The 23,497-nt window shown below is 42.6% G+C and overlaps 4 protein-coding genes and 5 non-coding genes across 11 annotated transcripts; 1 reads left to right on the top strand and 8 right to left on the bottom strand.

The window, feature by feature from the left end:
• Positions 1–112: 112 nt before the first annotated feature.
• Positions 113–3,092, bottom strand: LOC116194266 (external alternative NAD(P)H-ubiquinone oxidoreductase B2, mitochondrial-like). The gene is made up of 9 exons (XM_031523037.1): positions 3,004–3,092; positions 2,395–2,668; positions 2,085–2,291; positions 1,753–2,003; positions 1,341–1,665; positions 1,000–1,263; positions 780–901; positions 562–681; positions 113–439 (listed from the first exon to the last, which is right to left on the bottom strand). Exons 1-9 carry the CDS (start codon positions 3,090–3,092, stop codon positions 352–354), a joined length of 1,740 nt encoding a protein of 579 aa, XP_031378897.1. The 3' UTR covers positions 113–351.
• Positions 3,093–3,702: 610 nt separating this feature from the next.
• On the bottom strand, positions 3,703–7,618 carry LOC116194095 (external alternative NAD(P)H-ubiquinone oxidoreductase B1, mitochondrial-like). Of its 3 annotated transcripts, none has more exons than XM_031522812.1 (10): positions 7,283–7,616; positions 6,586–6,862; positions 6,277–6,480; positions 5,936–6,186; positions 5,622–5,841; positions 5,417–5,521; positions 5,038–5,301; positions 4,500–4,621; positions 4,283–4,402; positions 3,703–4,188 (listed from the first exon to the last, which is right to left on the bottom strand). In XM_031522812.1, the coding sequence occupies exons 1-10, from the start codon at positions 7,369–7,371 to the stop codon at positions 4,101–4,103; spliced, it is 1,740 nt and encodes a 579-aa protein (XP_031378672.1). In that variant the 5' UTR covers positions 7,372–7,616; the 3' UTR covers positions 3,703–4,100. The 3 variants fall into 3 exon arrangements, with proteins under 3 accessions (XP_031378672.1, XP_031378670.1, XP_031378673.1); XM_031522810.1 differs by having other exon boundaries at positions 6,586–6,865; positions 7,283–7,606; XM_031522813.1 differs by lacking the exon at positions 5,417–5,521 and having other exon boundaries at positions 6,586–6,865; positions 7,283–7,618.
• A 776-nt stretch (positions 7,619–8,394) lies between these two features.
• On the bottom strand, positions 8,395–8,502 carry LOC116198344. Its single transcript, XR_004155279.1, has one exon. It is a non-coding gene; the product is annotated as a small nucleolar RNA snoR97 (small nucleolar RNA).
• A 165-nt stretch (positions 8,503–8,667) lies between these two features.
• On the bottom strand, positions 8,668–8,779 carry LOC116198324. The gene has a single exon (XR_004155260.1). It is a non-coding gene; the product is annotated as a small nucleolar RNA Z278 (small nucleolar RNA).
• A 143-nt stretch (positions 8,780–8,922) lies between these two features.
• On the bottom strand, positions 8,923–8,999 carry LOC116198308. Its single transcript, XR_004155246.1, has one exon. It is a non-coding gene; the product is annotated as a small nucleolar RNA Z223 (small nucleolar RNA).
• Positions 9,000–9,095: 96 nt separating this feature from the next.
• Positions 9,096–9,185, bottom strand: LOC116198350. The gene has a single exon (XR_004155284.1). It is a non-coding gene; the product is annotated as a small nucleolar RNA U36a (small nucleolar RNA).
• A 135-nt stretch (positions 9,186–9,320) lies between these two features.
• On the bottom strand, positions 9,321–9,467 carry LOC116198352. The gene has a single exon (XR_004155286.1). It is a non-coding gene; the product is annotated as a small nucleolar RNA snoR134 (small nucleolar RNA).
• A 607-nt stretch (positions 9,468–10,074) lies between these two features.
• On the top strand, positions 10,075–12,320 carry LOC116194096. The gene is made up of 4 exons (XM_031522814.1): positions 10,075–10,273; positions 10,862–10,932; positions 11,451–11,537; positions 11,992–12,320. The coding sequence occupies exons 1-4, from the start codon at positions 10,150–10,152 to the stop codon at positions 12,013–12,015; spliced, it is 306 nt and encodes a 101-aa protein (XP_031378674.1). The 5' UTR covers positions 10,075–10,149; the 3' UTR covers positions 12,016–12,320.
• A 238-nt stretch (positions 12,321–12,558) lies between these two features.
• Positions 12,559–15,161, bottom strand: LOC116194094 (GRIP and coiled-coil domain-containing protein 2-like). The gene is made up of 2 exons (XM_031522809.1): positions 14,710–15,161; positions 12,559–14,255 (listed from the first exon to the last, which is right to left on the bottom strand). The coding sequence occupies exons 1-2, from the start codon at positions 14,914–14,916 to the stop codon at positions 12,717–12,719; spliced, it is 1,746 nt and encodes a 581-aa protein (XP_031378669.1). The 5' UTR covers positions 14,917–15,161; the 3' UTR covers positions 12,559–12,716.
• Between the last annotated feature and the right edge of the window lie 8,336 nt (positions 15,162–23,497).

Raw genomic sequence — 23,497 nt, 5'->3', positions numbered from 1 at the left:
TCTAGGAAAGGATCTGCCGCTATCCGATTCACACTTGGATTCAAATTCTTTGATCAGAAGAAGCTCCAACTTTGTCTGATTGAAGTATCTAAACTTTCAGGAGAAGAGGAGAGAGAATGGACAGGTAATGCTCAATTCATAATCCTGTCTTTAGGAGCACAAAATTTGCAGGAGGACCAAATGGCATTTAAAACAACAGTTGCCACGTACGAAAACTTGCTATAGGTACGTAATCCTGCTTGTACAATACCAAGAACACTTGCAGAAAAAAGCATGAAATTCAAAACTAGAACAAGAATTTTCCGGTTGTGAACATTCCAATGTCCAGTGACTCGTAACTATATCGAGCTCTCAGATTCCGCTCGAGTCCCTGCCAAATATGAACCGTTTTCCCCAGTCAGTGACCACTAGAAATCTCGTGCGCCAGCTCACTTGCTTACTGCAGAAGATCAGAAAAGAGCAGCGGATTTAGATCCTCGGAGGATGGCCTTGTAAGTCCAGAGAAGAAATCAGTAAACAAAAACTTCATTAACTTCAACCTTATCGTCCAAATATTTTTACCTTGCATACACTGAATACCAGAGCCACTGGGTGCTACGGCCAATCGAAACCCAGTCTCCGGGAAGCTGAGCTGCAGCTTGTTCTCCTCCAAGTGGAGCGAATTGTCCAAAATGCTTGTACCTGTATTTAAGCATATAAGATTGACCGAACTTCAAACGCCAGGAGAAATTTCAGGATACAACTAAGCATGATTAAGTCTAGAGAGCATCAGCTCGTACCTAAATGGATGAAATCGGTGACGGCCCGATCCTCGGAACCTGAGAGGGCCTTCAGGATTCTTCTCACACTCCTCCATGCGATTGAAACAGTCTGCAAGATATTGACCTTGTTGAGCAGCTACCTGCATTATTCCAATAATGCAACGGACCTTAGCACCCGTCCATGGCAAAGTCGAGAGTCAATGGAATAGTGAGGGACGGGATAAGAGTGAGATAACACTTGAGCTGTAGCTGGGAGATTCTTCATCTGAGAGTCGACTTCACCGAGAGCCGATTTGAACACTTCGATATCCAAGTGCTTCCTTCCATCTCCTTGTGCGTTCTTGAGCAGATCGACAATATTTTTCATTTTTTTCTTCTTCAGGTATAACTCCACCTGTGGATACCTTTCACATATGTCCGTAACAACTTCTTTTGCATCGGTGATGTTCAGCTTCCCACTCTTGGATTTGTCCGCCTTGTCGAAAATCACTGCAATGTCTTCCTGTTTAAGAAAAGATTCAACTAGCGTTAATGTAGTTCATTTAAGGTACAGCTTTGAGCAAGTCCATTTTTTCGTACCATGACTTTCCGCTGATTTATGGTGGCACAGTCTCCTACAGCATATATGCTATCTGACCCTTCAACGCGAAGCCATTCGTCAGTGGCTAAAACTCGCCTGTTAGTCTGACCCATTTGCTTCATAAATTCCATAACGAAAGGGCGAGTCCCAATACCGGTAGACCAAACAACCATCCCATAAGGGAGAGAAACGGTCTGACCAGTACTTCTCTCTTTGGTCGATATGTCCTTCTCTGATACTTTCACGACCATCGACCCTGTCTTCACATGAATGTTGTCTCTCTGAAACTTCTCCTCGGCAAATGCGGTGATTCTCTTATCGAACCTGAGCATTAGAAATGACACCAGTAAGTTTCTCATCATTAATTCACAACGAAGAACAATGATTCCCCAGTCCCTACTTCGCCCTTACATGTTCAGGATATGGTCGCCTGCTTCAAGAAGTGTGATCTTAACAAGATCTTTCACTGAAGGATACAATTCCGCAAGATCTTCAATCGCAAAGTCATGAAGCTCTGCCGCAAACTCCACTCCTGTAGGACCCCCACCAACAACCACAAAATGCAGGATCCTGCGCTTCTCATCATCGCTGACACTCGGCAGGCTAGCCCTCTCGAAGCAGTCGATCACATTCCGGCGAATCCTCTGAGCATCTTCCACTTCCTGAAAGGAGAATTTCAGAACTGGAAATACTTGACGAATTTTACCTATTAAAATGAAGTGTATCAGATGTATTCTTGTTACCTTCAGGAAATGGCAGTTCTCCTCTACCCCTGGAGTGTTGAATGTGTTTGATCGTGCCCCGACAGCTATTATTAGGTAGTCATAGTCTATGCTGAATTCTTCTTTCCCTCCCAAGTTCGACACTTGAGTGGATTTACAGTAGACTTTCTTCTTCGCTGCATCGATCTTGTAACATTCAGCTTCCCTGAATTCACAGCGTGGACCCCTCTGCCAAACAAGCAAACATTCGAAGAAAAAAAAGAAAATCACTATCTAAACTCCAAATCTGCATAAGATATTTAAAACTAATGGCAGGTCCAAACATCAGCACCTTGTTGACGATGTTGCGGATTGGCTCCACAATGCTGCGGGCATCCACAGTTCCATTCGTGACACTCGGTAGCAGGGGAGTGAATGCAAAGTAGTTGCGGGGCGAGACGACCTCCACTTCGTAAGAGGAGCTCTTTAGATTCTTCAAGAAGCTCGTGGCAGCCCACCCTGTGCCAAGCACCACTACCTTCTTTTTAGGGGATCCATGCGCAGGGGAATCGGCATGGGCAACAGGGAAAGGACTTGCACTGGAGAATGCCACCAGACCACCTCCACTGTACTGACATGCATATATTTGTTAAAGTAGACATTTTTCATCGTAAATAATCCTATTTCTAACAATTCAACATGCTGATAGATAGGCATACTGGTAAATTGGTCCAGAAGTTGCATTTAAGTAATAGATCGATTTCATGACTACACGGAACACGAGTAAAAGCCTACAACTATCACACAACACAGATTTTAGAATTAAAAGCAAAAGGAGACAAAAGTTTCTGCTAAGTCGACGTAAAACAACGATTATCACGAATTTCGCACTTGCACATAATTATAAAAAAGAAAAAGGCGGGACAACCATTGTCTCGAAAATAGAAGCAAATTATAGGACCTTATAGTGGAGACGATGAGAACTCTGGAGAGCTGAGGATTATCACGGAACGCTCTCGAGATCCTCTCATAAAACGTAAACTTGCTCATCGCGAGCCTTCTCTTCTTCTTCTTCCTCCTCCTCCTCGTCTCCTTCCTCTCACAGATTTAGAGCGTCATTAAACGAACAGAGTAAAAGATTTTTAAAGGGAGCAGAAATCTGCAGAATAGGAAGTTAAATAGATTTGACATGGCGAGTTACGTGAGGAGTAACTGTAAAACAGGCAACCTCCGCTGTTCCCGTTTATGGTTACTTTGACTTTTTGACCCTTTGGGATGCTGACATGTGTCCGATTAAGACATGTGATGACCCTTCTGTCAGGAGGGCTTGACACGTGGCGCTTTACAACGACCGCATTGGCCGGTAGAGATGTGGGTGGGGTCCAGCTTCTGCTGTGAGTTCCCTTAACTGTAGGAGCAATTGGGAATTTTCTTTTTCGAATTACCAAATGAAAGATCCTATAGAATATATTGATAGATATAGCAAATATATTCTTCTGCATTAAAAACACCATAGAAATAGAAACTAGAAAGTAAAAATTTCTTTTAATTTGGCAAATATATAAAATATATATAATTCATTTGCTGAATTGAATGAGACATTTTTGAAATCTCCCGTCCAGCGTTTACAAAGTTGGAAGACAAATAATGGGAGCCTTTATTTGTAACGCGACTGCTCGGATTCGATAATCATCTATAGTTCCATACACGCTTAATATAATCCCTAACAATTATTTTCGTGTTATGACAAAAATAATTATTAAGATAACAGCAATATTGCTTATAGAAATGGCACAAAAGTGCTCACTGAGTCTTCCATTCCACTGCAGTGCACTACCAAGTGCTTACAAGGGGATAAATTTTCATCATCATCACGCAAGATCCAAACTCGATATGTACGGAAAGCAGGGCTCATTTACCACTTCTACAGTAAAGATCCTGCAACTCAATCGAGACTAGACCAATGGAAAGAAATCGCAATGGCCGGAGGATGAAGCTATCTCAAAGAAGAGAGACTCCATTTTGAAAAATTCAGCTGCATATAACCGGTGTAGCCCCTCATATACGGCTTGAATCTCTCCCAAAGATGAATCTCCGAGTCCAGTCAGATACAACCAACACCCTCGTGCGCCAGCTTACTTGTTTGCTGCATATACACCGGAATAAATTATCAGACAAGATCTGTATATCAATGATTGAAAATGAGTAGCCTGGGTAGGTATGTATAGTAAATAAATTACCTAGCATATACAGAATACCAGAGCCATTGAGTACTATGACCCATCGAAACCCAGTCCCCAGGCAGCTCGGCAGCTGCTTGTTCTCCTCCTAAAGGTGCAAACTGCCCGAAATGCTTGTACCTTTGGACCACACGTTTGAATTTTAATCGTAGTTATGCTGCAGAAGGAAAAAATGATGACAAAAGGAAAACGACAGCTTAGAAAAGAAATGCCATACTGAAATGGACGGAAGGCGTGGCGCCCAGTGCTTCTAAACCGCCGAGGACCTTCAGGGTTTTCTGCGCACTGCTCCATGCGATTAAAACAATGAGAGAGGTATGCACCTTGTTGAGCAGCCACCTGATGATAAATTACATGTCATTGCATAATCAAGCGAAAACCAATTGTCAAAAATCATCAACCGTGATATCCATAAGCTTAAATTTGAACTTGAAGAAGTAGTATTCAATAATGCTTAGAACTTATACGAGGCTGGAAAGAATGATGAGATTGACAGACAAGTGTAACCTATAAATTGGAGGGTAAAGGTGCTAATGTGCAGACAAGGCTGGAAAGGATGATGAGATTGACAGACAAGTGTAACTTATAAATTGGAGGGTAAAGGTGCTAATATGCAGACTCTACCAAGTTAATGAACCACAATCGACTAATCAAAAGTCTAAGATTGTCGATGGGAGATTGTGATATATTTACCAATTAATGAAAATAATTTTTTTGCAAGTTTTATTAAGACTGCAACAACTAGCTGAATATACCTGGGCTGTAGCTGGTAGACTCTTCATTTGTGAATCGACGTGAGAGAGTGCTAACTTGAATCCTTCAATATCCACCTCATCCCTTTCACGGCCCTCAGGATCTCTTAGCAGATCAGTCACGTCCATCAAATGCTTGCTTTTCAAGTAAAGATCCACTTGAGGATAGCGTATAACAATGTCTTCAATCACATCTTGGAATTCTTTCACTGTTAAGGTGCCAGAATTGTCTTTATCCGCGGCCTTGAAAATGGCTGAGATATCTTCCTAATAAATATACATAAGAATCAGTATATATGCATCGATGAAAGCTTGCAATTTAAAGGAGATATATATCACAGATTATGGGTGAGAAATGATTCTGTTCAGGAGATTCATGCACCATAATTTTGCGTTGATCTATAGTAGCACAATCCCCAAGCGCATACACGTTTTCACATCCCTTTACCCGCAGCCATTCATCAGTTGCAAGTATTCGCTGTTTACGCTACAATATTAGATTAGCAGTCAGTAGTAGAAACAGAACAGTTCTTTTCCCCAACTCATTATGGTGAACCTGGACAAGGCAGTGAGTTATGTTCCTGAACCTGCCCAATTTGCTCCATGAAGTCTCTGACAAGAGGACGGGGCCCCACACCTGTTGACCAGACGACCAAACCGTGAGGAACAGAGCTAGTCTCTCCTTTGGCTTTATTCTTCATGGTGATTGCCTTCTCGGAAACATCAAGAACCCGGCAACCAGTTAGAACTTCGATACCATCTCTCTGAAACTTCCGCTCCGCGAATGAACTGATTCTCTCATCAAACCTGCAACGGAAGATGAAACAAATGTGATATTTGAAGAAGCGCAGTACAAGATTGTGCGTCAAAAGATTCAAAAGCATGGATAGCTTAAAGTTACATGTTTAAAATGTGATCTCCTGACTGGACCATTGTAATTTTCACTAAATCTTTAACCATAGGGTATAATTTGACAAGATCTTCTTGGAAGAAGTCATGTAGCTCGGCAGCAAATTCCACACCAGTTGGACCACCACCAACAATCACGAAGTGAAGATTTGTTCTCCGCTCTTCTTCACTCAGGCCAGGAAGGACTGCCTTCTCAAAACAGTCTATGACACCAGCACGTATCTTTTGTGCATCCTCTACTTCCTGCTCGAAATAGATAAGAATTATTTTAAGAAAATACCTAGTGAACACTATGCTAAAAAGCTGTTTTAAAGGAAAGACAAGTTTGTGAACCTTCAGGAAGTAACAATTCTCCTTGACGCCAGGAGTGTTAAAGGTATTCACTTGGGCTCCCACCGCTACGACCAAGTAGTCATACTCCAAAGAGAACTCTCTATTTCCCACCAAGTTCTCAATATTTGACCGGCACATGACTCTGTTGTTTGCAGCATCGATCTTAAGGCATTCCGCTTCCCAGAAACGGATTTCTCCATTTCTCTGACATAGATGAAGAGAAAAAATGAATACTCGTACTTGCCAGTATAATTAAGACCAAGGTTATCTTCTTTCTAATATGGCAAGTGTCCTGGAGCAAAGAATTACCTTCTTAACGATATTCCGAACCGGCTCTACGATACTCCGAGCTTCAACTGTTCCACAAGTGACACTAGGTAACAAAGGAGTGAATGCGAAATAGTTCCGGGGCGAGACGACCTGAACATCACAGGATGAGATGTCGAGGTCCTTGAGGAAGCTAGTGCCGGCCCAGCCTGTTCCCAGCACCACAATTCTCTTTTTCTTGGGATCCTTCTGGGCAAGGTCAAGGTTAGGAGTGCTGGTCTCTGCTTGAGAATCTGAGTATGCCACAAAACTCCCAGCACTACTGCAAGTATATGAAGTTGATCTCCGAGAGTGAGACAACTTTCCATTCTAAAATATATCCTCAGCATGCAACGAAGCGAGCTAAAGAACCACCGCTGCAATAACTATTAGCAAATTCCTATTGTAAATTGTTCTGAGTGAAGTGAAAATGGATACTATCCCACCAATCTAAAAGTTTCCTTTTTGCTTTTTTTTTTTTTTTGGGTTCAATTACTAGTTGACTTTTTCAGATCCATACAGAAAAATGAAAAGGGCTAATCGCAACTAAGCTCAAAAAGCGACAGGAAAAATTCCAGCCTTTTAATCAGTTTCAGAAGCACCAAAACCAAAATTGGAGAAGCAGGGCAACTGAGGCTGCCTCAGAAAATGCCGCAGCTGAGCATTGAGAAGGATAAGGAGAGAAGGGGAGCTGCGGAACCTGAGACTGAGGAGGACCAAGAGCTTGGAGGAAGAAGCGTGGGAGCGGAGAAAGCCCGAAGCTTTGCTGAAGAAGGACGAAGTCCTCATAGTCGATGAACCAAGTTTCAGATTTAGGAGAGAAACCCTGCACCGACGGACGAGCTAGGAAGGAATCAAACAGTAGAGACAGTGACCAGGCAATCCATCAGCGGAAGGTTCATCGATTGAGGAGTTGAAGATGGGGTTTCTCTCTCTCTCTCGATGGGGTTTCTCTCTCTCTCTCTCGCTCACAGAAAGTCGGACAGCTTTTGCAGCTCCGTCCCATCACAGGGAACTGTTCGAGGGCCGCTGTTATAATGCAGCACGTGCCAAGGATTCATTGCCTTCCGGTCGTACAACAAGGTCATTGTTTAAGAATTTTGGGTAAATTTCATGTTCTTTCGTATGTAGAGAATGCATCATATATTCTAATAAAGATTGTTCCCCCACCAGATAAATCGTGTTTGATGTCGGTTGACTTACAACAATCATTACTACAATCAAGCATCGTGTCTTCTTCTATAGTCATTACAATTGGACTTGCATCAGGAGAGCTCTCCAGTGGTCACACATTACCCGATAACGAGCAGGTGTTTCTATTGACATGGAATGGAATGATTGAGGGCACTGATAGGACTCGGTCCAGCTCCATATGAAAAATTTGGGAACCAACGTGCTGGTGGTCCACTTCAATTCTGGTGGTCCAACGTCCCAATACAAAAATAATTTCAACGTGCGTCAGGTTTTATCCTCTGGCTGGCCCTGGGTTCTTCTCAACGTACAATATTCCCAGGTGACATCTATCCTCGTAGATCCAGGATGAAATCACATTCTCATTGATGTAAACAAGGATTTTGAGCCAATCCATGGCTCGAGTAGATGGATCTTATAGCATCATTAACCACGGCAGAATGCATGATGAGACGACACTCAATCAGCGCGACTAGTCCCTTAACATCCGTGCAAGAAAAGATTGTTGGATCTTCCTTTTCCGCATACTAGCCGCAGGTTTCATCCTGTTCTTTTCGATTTCATCAAAGTATCTTTGAAGATGGCAAGATTTGTGCTGCAAACAGAAATAATTCTATTTCGAAATGTAGTGCTGTTATTTAACTCCAATCCCGTGGGATTAACAAGGGAAGAAGCTGATAGACAACACACAATCTGCGAGTTCTTCAGACTCCATGCCCGACAAATGCAGGGGCTGGAGTATAGTTGAAACTCGCAGCAGATGACTCAAGTATAAAACCAAGTCTTGATCAGTCAAAATGATGAAACATCACTCCCGAATTTAGCAGACGAAGAAGCAGGAACGTATAGCTCGAAGAACAATTATGGGGATTTCCTCACTAATCAAAAAGACATGTCTCAGGCGTATCCAGTGATTTCATTACAACATAGGACCCCAAGTAGGTTCTCCCTGCGAACAGGGACATGGGGCGGTCTATGCCTCAATTAGGTGGACCTCATCAAGGACATTAACTGAAAACAAAGATGAACAAACACACTCGGACTCTATGGAAACAATAAGGTTGTCGTTAACATCAAAGCAGCAACTTTTAACTTAAGACTGTAAAGAAATTGAAAGATTTCGACTTTGGTCGGGAGGCTCAGAGAATGAAACAGCTGTTCTCGATCAAGAATTTTCAGAAGCAGAACTGGCGTTTTAGCTGTGTTTCATATCCTCACTGCAATTTTCTCCGCGACAAAATCATCCATTTTGAAGGTCAAAAACAAAAGCGATTACTTGAATTCCATTCATTTTTTTTGCGTCAGACTGGGAGAAGAAAAGCTGGCTCATATCAAGAAATTCAACCATTTTTTTTATCCTTTATGCTTCATCGATTTCTCTCAGAAGCGCGGATAAATTGTAATCATCGCCAACTGACACTGCCAGATTGAACAATAAATCAACAGTCTCAGAGAAAGGTAAGAGAAAGTATCGAGTTTTGGGAGTGATTAAAGACGGAAGGAAGTCGAAAGACCCAATCTTGCATTGCAGAAGGTAATTTCGAGAAAGATGTGGCCGTTGAAAAAGACACAGATCAGCCATGGAATAGGATCAAGCTAAACTGCAACACGAACGGCGAGGATCTTGCACGTGCATTGGGGCTGTCATCTTCAGTCAGGATTGCTGTCAGAGCAGCCCGGGGTGCATCGTGCATTAGACGGGACCCGGAAAGAGAGATTCAGCTGACAAATTAGGATGTGAGTTAGGAGAGAAGATCAAAAGAATAGATCTCCCCGAACCAATTGACGAGAGACAAACACCGATGAGCTAGGCAAAGGGAACACGAAGGTTGAGACCTGACCTAACCCGTCGGCCGCACCGATTCGGCTATCTAGAGGGAAGCTCTTCGTAGGGTTCTTATAGGGATTCAGAGAATCCCGCAGAGACGGAGACAGAGGATGAATGAAGGAAACCCTAGAGCGCCTCTCTGTTGCGCTGTTGAGCGTGTGGGTGGGCGGGCCTGGTAATAGAATGGAGGAGCGAGGCCCAACTCAACAAAATTATTTGTTATATATATTAAATCTATTAAATGAGACATCAAGGTCGTTGTAGTATAGTGGTGAGTATCCCCGCCTGTCACGCGGGAGACCCGAGTTCGATCCCCAGTAACGGCGTATCTCCTTTTCCCTTTTTCTTTTTCTTTTTCTTTTTTTCTTTTTTTTATTTTTAAATTTGTCACATTACGTCGTCGTTGCACGTCCGATCTGCGGGGAGAGCAACGGCGTCGTATCAAGCGCTTCCGAAGTTCGTCTAGCACGAGCACCGGCAGGCAGGGCCTCACTTCCATTGAAGCGTCTCACCCATTTTCGCAGTCGCCTCCCGGAAGAAAATCTCCCATGGCTTCAACACTAGCGGTGGCTGCAGCTGGACGAGTGGCTTCTCTTTCCCGGGCTTCCTCTCCGAGGCTGTCTCTCCAATCGCCCCAACTCACTCAGCGGCGCGGTCTCGCCGGCGCAGCCGGTAATTTCCATTCGCCTTTTCATCCGCCAATAGTAGTATGATCTCCATAACCTTGCGTTTAAATCAAAATATTTATGGGTGAGCTCGGAGTAGTCGATGACTCTTGTCAACTATGATTGAATTTTTCGTAGATCGGGTCGGAGTTCTGATTGTTCTTGGAAATACAGGCGGAGGATGCGAAAATAAGATGATTGAGCTTATATTTACTGGAAAGTTCGATTGTTTTCATTAGTCCTGCTCCAAATTGCCTCCCGGTTTGCCCATTATAAGTAAAAGATCAGATTTTCAACCGTGAAGGCAATGAATGAGGATGCTTGTTGACTGGTGGATACCTAGTTGGGGTGCTGGGCATGCTTCTCTGATCATCATCCGGCAAATGCATTGTTCTTACAGTCAGGAATCGGCATTTTTTAGATCGTTTAGGATTTTTAACTTTTACTTCTATTTCATTCTTTTGTACCATTTTGTGAATAACTTTATAATGGATCGAGTTCACTAGTCTTAAGCAGTACGTGGTTTGAAAAACTGCACACGTTCATGTTTTTCATTTCACTGATTTATTATCTTCACCTTTGTTTAATATTGCAGATCACCATGGACCACCTAGAGTTAATGCCTGGCAGGACCCAATGAGCCCATCAAGATGGAAGGAAGAGCATGTAAGTCCCGCTCTGTCGCTTTTAATATGATCTGTTGGTTCTTTGTTTTCCTTTGTGCTCGAGTTGTTTCAGTATGAGATTGTTGGAGTTGTTTCATATTTCTTGTTCATGGTGTTAGAGAAACATTGCAAATTGGAACACATCTTCTTGCTAAGTTGCAACAACTTCCTGTCCAGTTTAGCAATCTTATTTGCAGCCTCATCCTGTCTAAATAACTGGCTGTTCTTATCTAATAAATTAAGTTTTCAAAAAGAACTTATCGAGCAGCAGTATAGTGTGAGTTGATACCTCAGTTCTCAGTACAGTTTCCATTTTCTGACTCGATCTATAATGTTTGGTTCGAAACTGCAAAGGCCTTCTATTTTATATCATACAATGCCTTTTGAAACACAGTACTAAATTTTTCTTGAGGCTAGTTCAGACCATACAGAACTTGTCAGTGCATATGCTATACATTCCGAAGTATCGTTTTGAGTTCTTGTAAACAGATGTGCTAATTGACTCTTTTCATTGTGCAGTTTGTAATTGCCTCTTTGGCTGGCTGGGGTGTTCTCATTGTTGGGGGATACAAATTCTTTACTAGAGGCAAAGGCAAGAACGAAGAGGTATTTTCTCTTCTTTGGCCTTTCAGAAAATTTTGGCTTCACGTTATCTTGCTTTGGCCTTTTTGAACTATATGATTAGAGTCTTGATTAATGAAGCTGCAAAAAAAAAAAAATGATGCATTGCTGATAGCTCAAAAATTAGAGCATAAGCTTTTGAAATTACAAAGTCTTACACTTCATTGTGTCGTCAGCTTGAAGTGATGAGAATGATTTGCATAAAAGTTTTAATATCAGTCTGTGCTCAAACTAGATAGAGGCTTTAGAACCGCCAAATTGTTTTGTCACAATTATATCTGGTTCTGGCAATGTGTTCTTCAGCCTGCCAATCGCGTGGGGAATTCTTTTATCATATTTTTTTTGGGCTCATGGTTCCTTTCAATCGGTTCACCTTTCGGTGTTTCTTAATCAATTCACAAGACATCGATGAATTTTCCTGTTTATTCTCTATTTGCAGAATCTGGCGGGAGCATCTCACTGAAGTTTGGACAAGTAGCTTGTATCTGTCTTCAATTTTTCCTGGAAATAAGATTCCTGCATGGACTTCTTGTGTCGGAGTGAGTTATCTTTCCTTGTACGGTGAACAATTTGCCGGTCACCCGATTAGTGTTGTGATCCACTCTTGCTGAATGACTTTTGGAGGCACTTTGCAAAAGTTGCAGATCATTTAAGGCCTTTTTCACCGTCTGTGCACCGTTACTTTGCAATTTGAAGCATGAACTCCTGTTCCCAATAAATCGGTTCAATGCTGTAACTTCGTGTGCAGAGATGTTTTCTGGAGTTTTATGTTTTAGTTTACCCCGTGTCTGAATTAAGTAGGGAAATGAGTCAAAGATTATATTTTGGGCCATATCGGCATTAAAAATAATAAAAAAGAGAGTTAGCTTTGTGTCAAGGGAAATGGAGAGCAAGCCTGCATAATTGCCTGGTCTTACTGATCTTCATCATTTTCTTGTAATCTAATGTGTTCTTTGAGACGGTGCTGCTTGTTTGAGTTGTGTTGATGTCTGGCTCAGATGACAAATTGGAAAGACCAGTGGTTCCATCCGAGTAGAACATGACAAGTCAATGCTAGAAAAGCAATACCATTAGCCTTACAAATATGCATAACCTATACAATCTAAGCAAGCCCTACAGGAGAGTTTAAAGGCTGTTTTGAGTTCTGCCTAAAACTCGGACTCTTTATGTTTCCTCCTTGTACTCGTCCTCGTGTTCTTCGACCTCTGGAGCATCTACCTTGAAGAAATCCCTACTGGCTGTGTCCTTTTCCGACTCTTGTGGATCCTCAACATCTGCTTCTCTCACTTCTTCCTCGGGATCATTTGGAACTTCCTCTTCCCTAGCACCAGCTTCTTTACTATTGGCGTCCTCACTGATATTCTCTGCAGCGGCATCACCTTCTTGGTTTCCTAGTTCTTTGATCTCAACCTCAGCCACTCCATTTTCGCCTCCATTCACAGGGTTCCTAGCTTCAGTCTCCATGCCCCTATTCTTTGGCACTTCTTCGATAAATTGGTTTCCCAGGTCACCCATTGTTTTGAGTTCCTTTCCCTCCTCTGGGCTTTCTTCACCTTTCCCTCCACTCTGGAGTCCATATTGATCCTCCTTTGGGTTTTCATTGCCACTTCCTCCACTCTCAAGACCATCTCGATCCTGCTTCGTGCTTTCTTCGCCTTCTCCTCCAGTCTCAAGTCTATTCCCACCATCGCTATCTTCTTTCCTCACCAGATTGTTCCCGTTAAAGTCCTGAGAGAATTTTATGACACCACCTTCTTGATCCAACTCGTTTGTTCTCCTCATGTTCATATCTCGATTCTGCTCTTTTGCTGTATTAACCCTCGAGTGCTTTTCTTCTTTTCCTGCATCCTCAATGAATCTCCGGTGCTTCATCGTCACAGAGTTCCTCTTGCTCTCCAGTCTCCTGTGTCTTGCAAGAGCTCTCCACCTCTTTCCTTTACTTCTGCTTCGATGTTCATCACCGAGCTTTCTTTGAACTGTTGAACTCAAATGACCCGTGCTATTACCTGGATGCTCCGACTTCTCCCCCTCTTCGAGTTTCTTCAGTTCAGCTTTTCCTTCAACAACTACATCCATGGCAGCACCATTACCCGTAGTGATCACATATAAGTCATTCCCTGTCCCTTGTTCAACTCTATTCATCACAGCGCCCTCAAAACTGTTACTCTCACGAGTAGCTTCTCCTTGCACTGGACCTTCTTCTGTCACATTCCCCTGATCCTGCGACTTCTCTTTTTCCACCGACACTGTGCCGCCAAGCTTTCTCTCAGTTTCCTCGACTCCTCTAGCGACAGTTGAATTTTCAGAGGATCCATGCCTCTGCCCACTCTCTTCTCTCTTCTCAAGTTTGTCTATTTCTTCCTTCCGTGTTTCACTTCCTCTCATGCTCACTTTCAGACTTTGGGGCTGACGTTTTAGATCTGCAATTTCAATTTCCTTCTGGTTCAAGATCTCCTTCAGATAACTCTCTCGAAGATCTGTCTTACCTCTCTCCATCTCCTTCTCGCGCAGCAACTTGATCTCGTCTTGCTTTTCTTCGAGCGCCAACTCCATTGTCCTCTGCTCATCTTTCAAAGAGCTGATAGTGGATTGCATCTCTAGAACCCGACTGTCTAGCTCCATCTTTTGTGTCCTAACGGAGTATATCTTTGCCCTCATCTCTTCTGCCTTCTTCCTGATCTCTTTCGTGTTATCTCTCTCCTTCTGCACAAGAAAAGAAAACACCGGCAATTAAATGGGTCATGATATAACCATGAATCTGGATGACGCATAACATTCTATCAAACGATCAGATTCCTTCATGTCTCCCTCACCCAGTGATCTCACCAACAACATCATGCAACCTTACTGCTGAAACTTATGAACGGTGCATGATTTGGTATCTAATGGTGAAAGATGGATAGATCAAATGTCACCAATAAAGGATCAAACTTTCTGCACCCATAACCGGAAAAATGCCAAAATTTCCACATGCAAGTCGACACGGGACAGCGATTGACATAAATGTAGTCTATCCTACCGTGGTGCAGCACAAAATCTACTCCCTTTGCCACTGCAACAGATCAAAGATGTCTCTCTCAAGTTCCATGCAATGGCAAAAAGTTGAGAAATGCAACAGATTGACCCATGAATTTGACTTGCATGGGAGAGGGTGCACCTGTAAGAGAAGATGGAGGGAGAAGAGCTCCCGATCCTTGTCCTTTAGGAGGAGATGGTGGATGCGTCTCTCTCTGAGCTTGTGCAGGGCCATCACTCCCAGAAGCGCTGCACCGAATGCCAGCAGCAGCATCAACCCATACGGCCGGCCCCTCTCCCTCTGCCCTCCTCCGCTGCTACCCTTGATGTGGTATCCCCCCACTGCCATCTATCCGCTTGAAGCTTGCCGGAACAAAACGCGGACAGAACAAAACTCGGGATCGATCAGTCACTCCCCCCTCAGCTCCCCTTTTGGGTTTACGCTGCTGTCATCATGGATAAAACGTTTGCCTCTCATGCGAAATGGACCATGCACCAAACTGCTTTGCTCTGTCAAACTCAACCCTCTCTCTCTCTCTCTCTCTCTCTCTCTCTCTCTCTCTCTCTCTCTCTCTCTCTCTCTCTCTCTCTCCCCCTCACTTTTTCTCTCTTTCCTCTTCCTCTGTGTCTGATGGTACTTATGGAAACCGAGTGAGCAAAAGGGTTCAATTCACCAAAAAAAAAAAAGGTAAATGGGTTGATGAATCAGAGAAGCGTGGGAACTGTGTGGTCAGTGTGTGTCTCTCAAGAGAGTTGAGCATGGAGAATTTAACAATATAAAAAAAACAAAAACAAAAATGGCTTTTGTTAATCCTTTTTTATTTTGAATATCCATCCCACCGTGCATGCATGTTCCTTCCCGAGATTTCTTCACACAAACTCACATAGTACGAACCACATTGTCAACCTCAACTTGCATCTCGGCTCGAGCTGAGCATCAAAAAGTAAACCCTTTTCTTCAACTTGAAAAAGGAAAGATTTTGCCTTGCGATAGCGATTACCTGTTGCTTTTTTTTTTTCTTCAATAAGTAAGAGGATGGAATTGCTTTCTTTTGCAGCAAAAGCCCATGTTTATGAACAAAATGACTGATGATGCCTCCCAGTTCTGAAGTTTTCATGAGCTGGAGACGAAGAATGAATGATCCAACCATTTTATTTAGTACCCATTGGCTCAGTCCGACTTCATAATACAGCGCCAGAGAGAATTCCCTTTCTCTCAGAATTTAATAGGGAAGGAAGAAGATCCACCGGAAGTGGAGAGTGTTTGACTTCAGAAAATCGGAAAGAAAAAGAACATGGCGAAACCTGCAAAAAGGTTTCGGTCAACTCTTCCCGGCAATGGAAAGAGTTGTCACGTGCACTCAAACTTGGGCCCAAAAGCTCTGGGCCCAGCCCGTTATTACGGCTCATCTCCAAGCCCACATATATATATATATATATTATTTATTTATTTATTTATTTTTCACGGGACCGCCAATATTGCCTTCAGGGCAGGTTATGCTAAATTGCTAATACACAACTTCTCATCGTGGATCCGAGACCCGACGCGGCTGACGCAGTCGCAGATGGACAGGCCAATCTGGACCGGGAAGTATCTCATTTAATGCTTGCAGATGATTTGCTGTAGATTGCGGAGGCCTCTATTGCACACGTGCAGTTATTAGAAAATTCTGTGATGCTTCGGGGTAGAAGGTGAGCGAGCACAAGATGATGATGTATTTTTTCAAGGAACGTCAATCACTCACTTCGCTCAGAGATCCAGACGATTAGTTCCTTTTCGGTGACAGACGACCTGGGAAGGTATTTCCCTCGGCGTTCCTTAATTTGCTGCATGGGAAGGTGACCGACCAAACATATTATGGAACAATAGAGCGAGTTTAGGCTCGGCTCTCAGGTTGGGCAGCAACCATGCTTTCATTGCTGGGTCGAGTAACTCTAGTGAAATCTGCTCTGACCTCGTTGCCGCCATTTACTATGCAGTCTACCAAGGTGCCTTACGGCATTCTTGATGAGATATATACAACGGCTATGCCGAAATTTCGAATGGGGACACACAACAGATCGGAGGAAGATGCATTTAATCAGCTGGAATGTGATCATCACCCAACCATTGAATCGAAGTGGGTTGGGAGTAAGTAAGGCTTCGAGAATTTAATGAGGCCTTTCTTGCTGAGGTATGCTGGGGGTCTGATTGTGAAGGAAGACACAATATGGGCACAGGTTCGTTGATATAAGTATGATGAACCCAATGTTGTTGTCCCAAATTTCATGAGGAAGCCGAAAGGCTCATGGTTATGGAGTGCTACCCGTGATGTGTGGCCTAAAATTGTACATGGCTTAGGTTGGTCTATTGGTTCAGGATTGAACGTTTAAGTTCTGGACAGATCATTGGCTACCTCTTCAAGGAAGTTTAATTATTGGATGTCGCTACTGGGATAATCCCTGATGAATGGGAGCTTGCTCCAGTGAGATCATACGCGCACGAGAACACGCAGGTTGGCGATGGGAGTTGTTTGCAAATTTGATCCCTCAACAAGCTCTTCTTTACATTGCTTCTGTTCCTACCCCAGCTGTTGATCGGGGACCAGACCAAACAGTGTGGAAGCGGACACCAAACGGTGCTTTCTCGGTCAAGTCTGCTTATCTACTGCTCTACTCATTAGCAGAAACTTAGCTGAGGAAAGCGTCCTTTGGATAAACTAATATGGAAATGGCAAGGGCTGCAACGAATCCAAAGTTTTTTTTCCCCCCTATGGTTGGTGGGTCACGGGAGACTCCTCACCTCACTAAAGAGTCTCGTCTTTGGCGGGGAATTGTCCGATATGTGGTAATGGGTTGGAGACAATCACGCATGTTTTAAGGGATTGCGATCTTTGGCTTGAGATGGTTCCTGCCAATATGAAGCAACGATTTTTCTCGGATGAGCATGAACAGTGGTTGATAAGGAACATCTCGAGCTCGCACTGTGGACCGCAAGGACTGTCTTGGGCGTTGATCTTTGGAGCTGGCTGCTGGCTTATTTGGGAAAGGCAAAACAAAGATGTCTTTGACGCTCAATCTAATAGATCGGCTGGACCTGGATGTGCCGGAGCTGTCTTCCAGGTGGCGAGTAGCTAGTTTTTTGCATGCTCAGATCCTCTTATGGCTTCGAAGGGTCATCAGCAGAAAGTATATATGGAAGCTAGTTGGGCAGGTTAAAACCATGTACAGGATGGGCCAAGTTGCATACAAAAGGGGTAGCACGCGGAAACACACGTTATGCTGGGTGCAGGTGGCTTGATACTCGACGAGGATGGCATATGGATCTCATCTTTAAGTAATTTTCTCCAAGCATCGGGGCAATAAGAGGGAGGTTTAAAGTCCCAAAAGCTCCTCCCTTTGATAAGGTAAGTATTGACCCACACAATCAAGAGAGAAGCCAAATATAACGAAGACCGCAAGCTGAATTCCATATGGTAATGTCTTTGATGCCCAGGCCTCCCTCTTGCTTTGGAAGACAAATTTCCTGCCAATTGACCTTTGCACCTCTTGCATCTGTTGGGAATTGGTGTATGCCCTAGATGCAATCTATCATCAGTTCTGTAATATGACATGTATTTCATTATATTACGAGGCATATCTGTTATTGTGTAAATTGCGCTAAATATGATTTTACACAATAATGTCCTTGGAATAGTAGGTTCAATAGGCATCAAGTGTGACTTGATTGTGAGATCCTATAATTACTTAACATTATTCCTAAATGTCCATAGTCAAAGTATTATCGTTAATTAGGACAACGATAATACGGTTAGATTAGTGTAAGTGTTGATTGATGATCAAATCTCATAGGTCATGGATATGGAGATATCAAATCACACCACATGTATACATTAAGAGTAATGTGTATAGGACTGATCCGCCATGAGATTGCTACATGGGTTGTTACGTGACTGTCATTAGCATATCTCAAAGTGACTATAGTGTAATGGTCCTTTGACTTGAGGTCACCATAGATTCCTACATGTAATGTCATATACTTTGATACTGTCAAACGCCACTGTAACAGGATGGTTATAAAGACAGTTATTGGGTATACCACAGAGCATGGAGAGGAATGTGAGTGATCAAGATAGGATTTGTCCCTCCTACGAAACGGGAGCGATATCTCACGGCCACTTGGTGGTTAAGTCTAAAAGTGTATGCATACCCAAATGAGTCGATATAATGATATCGAGCTCATTTGTTCTGATAGACTTACCCGGTAAACCAAGAAAAAGAGATATTGAGCCATACAAGGATGTCATCGACCATGCCTTGGGCTCAATAGAGATATAGAGGACAAAGGGATTATATTACACGGTAATGGAGGTCACAAGGTTCGTCGAGAAATTGACTTTCCGATTACTTGAGTAACAGTGATGCATTGCTAGATGCCACTCACTGTTTGTAATATTGAAATAGAGATTTTGATATTACTGTCAACGTAATTGGGAACCTACAGGGTCACACACTACGACTAAATTGACGAGATATTTTGAAACAATAAAATCATCTAATAAAGATTAGATGATTTATGGTGCGACTAATTAATCGGATATTTAATGAGATTAAATTTGTCGATTAATTAGACTCGATTTATTAGATTAAATGGACCAAATTGATGCAAGATTAATACGGTGACACATGGGCCATACATATGTCTACATTTATACATACACATGGGCTAATTAAATGATGCCATTTATCTAGACACATGGGCCATACATATGTCTACATTTATACATACACATGGGCTAATTAAATGATGCCATTTACCTAGACACATGTCATGTAGGGAGCCCATGTAATTCTAATCCCACATCGGTGGGATTTGAATTTTCTTCCCTTCCTGTTTGTTATATAAAGGGTACAGAATATATATATATATATATAGATGAGATATATATGTATGCATGTGTTTGTGTACGTTTACATACACAAATATATAAGATATACATGTATGTATATAAATGGGCATAATTGAGTTGAATTGTTTAACTCATTAGGTCCAATTAAGTCTAATAAATTTCGAGAGTCGCACCAGTGTTTCTTTCGAGTGTTGGTCGCTAGCACCGCCGATCTCGAAGACTCGTCGACAAAGTCGGTGTGGATTCCAGTAGAGGCGTCACGCGTGGGACGCTCGGTCGACAACTTTAAATATTCCAGGTACGTTTTTATTTACTCTTATTCTTCTAGTAGGTCTTGGAATTAGTTTCACGGGTAGGAAATTTTGAATTTCTGTTCCTTTTTCGCTTCCGTTGCGCCCCGTGGAACTAGCAATTGGTATCAAAGCCTAGCTAGTTAGAATCTGAGTAGATAATAGCATAAAATATGATTTTATGCTTGGTACTCGTGTGATTATGTTTGATATTTGCGGTGCATGACTGTTAGACATGGACAATGTCCTAGTTGTGTTAGTATAATAGTTATACGTGTGGACTATTATGTAATAGTTACATAATAGTGTATAGTGAGATCGATTAAATGTTAATCAAATCCCTCAAAATATTAAGTCCATATCCTTCCACCGTGTAACGCTCGTCAAGACCAAGATCGATGAGTGTGTAGACCTTGCCTTCGCAGGATGCCCTTATCTATCCTAGTAAGACGTTGTGTTTACCAGTGGGTCGGACTTAACTGAGCAAGCCTAATAGGATTAGGAGTTCAGAGGCATGTAGTTGGGCATCGATCTATAAGATAGATTTGAATAAGGAGTTATTCACCCAACTAATCAAGAGTTGCATGTGATGCAATTGGGAAAGTGAGTTCCCTACCTAAATAGCCAGTTCTGGGTGAATCAGCCCTCGCTGACTCAGAGCTTGGTGAGATATGGATCTTGAGCTACTATGAGAATGATATTCTCTGAATCAATGTTGAGGGTCATTGATTTGATATAAATAGTGGGAGCAATATTTATAAAGTCCTCATTAAATATTGTTGTGTCATAATACTTATTTTGTATATTTCTATGGTAGTTACCATGGCAGGGAGCACTTCTAGTACTTTCTGTTTGCGATCCGTCCTTGATAAGGACAAACTGTCAGGGAATAATTTCCTTGGTTGGTATCGAAACTTGAGAATTGTTCTCACCCAAGAAAAGAAGCTATATGTCTTAGAGCAACCTCTTCTTGCGCCACCGCCTGACGATGCCCCCCAAGCTGAGAAAGATGCTTATAGTAAGCATCATGATGATGCCGTAAACGTCGGATGTCTCATGTTAGTCACCATGGACTCGGAGCTTCAGAAGCAACACGAGAACATGAAGGCGTACGATATGATCGTGCATCTCAGGCAGCTCTATCAAGAGCAGGCCCGACATGAGAGATTCGAGATCTCTAAAGCACTTTTTCAGGCAAGGTTGATTGAGGGTAGCCCGGTGGGTCTTCATGTACTCAAGATGATTGGGTACGTTGAGACTCTGGGAAGACTGGGATTTCCTCTTGGTCAAGAGTTGGCCACAGATTTAGTCCTACAGTCGCTGCCCAGCAGTTATAGTCAGTTCATTATGAGCTATAATATGAATGACTACAATAAACCATTGCCTGAACTGCTTAGCATGTTGAGAACAGCTGAGCATGATATCAGCAAGGGGACGTCCGTTCTAATGGTCCAAGGGACCAAAAGAAAGGGCAAGAGCAAGAGTAAAGGCAAGAAGGCTAAAGGTGCATCCAATTTTGACTTGGGTGCGTTGAAGCCTAAAGCCAAGGTGGCGAAGAATGATTACTGCTTCCATTGTGGCAACACTGGACATTGGAAGCGGAATTGTAAGATATACCTGGAAGAGTTGAAGAAGAAGAAGGGAAGTGAGACTTCCACTTCAGGTATCCATGTTATAGAGATTAATGTATCTACTACTTCTACATCTTGGGTATTAGATACCGGATGTGGTGCTCATATTTGTGGAAATATGCAGGACCTAAAGAACAGTAGATCGTTGACAAAGGGCGAGGTGGACCTACGAGTTGGAAATGGAGCAAGAGTTGCTACATTAACTGTAGGGACTTATCACCTAGTTTTGCCTACTGGGCTTGTATTAGATCTTAACGACTGTTATTATGTACCTGCTATTAGTAGAAACATAATATCTGTTTCTTGTTTGGACAAGAAGGGATTTTGTTTCACTATAAAGAACAAGTGTTGTTCTATGTACATGAATGATGTATATTATGGCAGTGCACATTTAAGTAATGGTTTGTATGTTCTTGATCTAGATACGCCTATTTATAATGTGGAAACCAAACGGCTCAAATCTAATGATTCGAACCCGACTTACCTCTGGCATTGTCGTTTAGGCCATATTAGCGAGAATCGCATCTCTAGACTCCATAAGGATGGATTACTGGACTCGTTTGATTTAGAATCGATCGAGACATGCGAACCTTGCTTAATGGGGAAAATGACTAAGGCCCCTTTTACCGGAAAAGGTGAGCGAGCTAGTGATCTTTTGGCTCTCATACATACCGATGTATGTGGACCAGTGAACAAGCTTGCTAGAGGTGGGTATCTATACTTTATTACATTTACTGATGATTTCAGTAGATTTGGATATGTGTTTTTGATGAAACACAAATCTGAATCCTTTGAAAAGTTCAAAGAATTTAAGAATGAAGTGGAGAATCAGTTGGGTAAGAGCATTAAAGTTCTTCGATCAGATCGAGGAGGTAAATATTTGAGCTATGAGTTCGCTGACTATCTTAAACAGTGTGGGATTTTATCTCAACTGACTCCACCTGGAACACCACAATGGAATGGTGTAGCTGAGAGGAGGAATCGAACTTTATTAGATATGGTTCGATCTTTGATGAGTCATGCAAACTTACCTGACTCCTTCTGGGGATATGCTCTACAGACAGCTGCTCTCATATTAAACAATGCTCCGTCGAAATCAGTTGAAAGGACACCATATGAGATGTGGTATGGGAAACGTCCCAAGATGTCTTTTCTAAAGATATGGGGTTGCGAAGCTTATGTGAAGAGATTGTCTTCGGATAAGCTTGGCCCTAAATCGGACAAATGTTACTTCGTGGGGTATCCTAAGGAAACTCGAGGATACTATTTCTATAATCCCATCGAGGGCAAAGTGTTTGTCGCTCGAACTGCGGTATTTCTTGAGAAAGAGTTTCTCTTCAAAGGAACTAGTGGGAGGAAATTAGAACTTGGGGAAGTTCTACCACAAAATGACATTGACCAATCGACGGGCAATGTTGCAGAACAAGTATCACAAGTTGTTGTGGCACAATCTTCTACACAGGTGACACAGGAGCCTCGTAGGTCTAGTAGGATACGTCATGAGCCCGAGAGATATGGATTTCTCGTGACTCAAGACAATGACGTATTGCTCATAGATAATGATGAGCCTACAACCTATGTGGAAGCCGTAATAGGCCCAGACTCTGAGAAATGGCTGGAGGCCATGAGATCTGAGATGGAGTCCATGTACACTAACCAAGTATGGACTTTGGTTGATCCACCTGAAGGGGCAAAACCCATTGGGTGTAAGTGGGTCTTCAAGAAGAAGACTGACATGGACGGTAATGTGATTACCTTTAAGGGCCGACTTGTGGCAAAAGGTTTCAGACAAGTTCATGGTGTTGACTATGACGAAACCTTTTCCCCAGTAGCTATGCTTAAATCCATCAGGATCTTACTTGCAATTGCAGCTTATTATGATTATGAGATCTGGCAAATGGATGTCAAAACTGCTTTCCTGAACGGGAAGCTCCTCGAGGATGTGTTTATGACACAACCTGAGGGTTTTGTCGATCCACATTGTGCCGGAAAGGTTTGTAAGCTACAACGGTCTATTTATGGACTGAAGCAAGCTTCTAGGAGCTGGAATCTTCGTTTTGATGATGCAATCAAAGAGTTTGGCTTCATCAAGAATGAAGATGAACCCTGTGTTTACAAGA

Source organism: Punica granatum, chromosome 2 (genome assembly GCF_007655135.1).
Source record: "Punica granatum isolate Tunisia-2019 chromosome 2, ASM765513v2, whole genome shotgun sequence".
NCBI classification, from domain to species: domain Eukaryota; kingdom Viridiplantae; phylum Streptophyta; class Magnoliopsida; order Myrtales; family Lythraceae; genus Punica; species Punica granatum.
The sequence above is the reverse complement of the archived record's forward strand: the minus strand, read 5'-3'. Positions and strand labels throughout refer to the sequence as shown.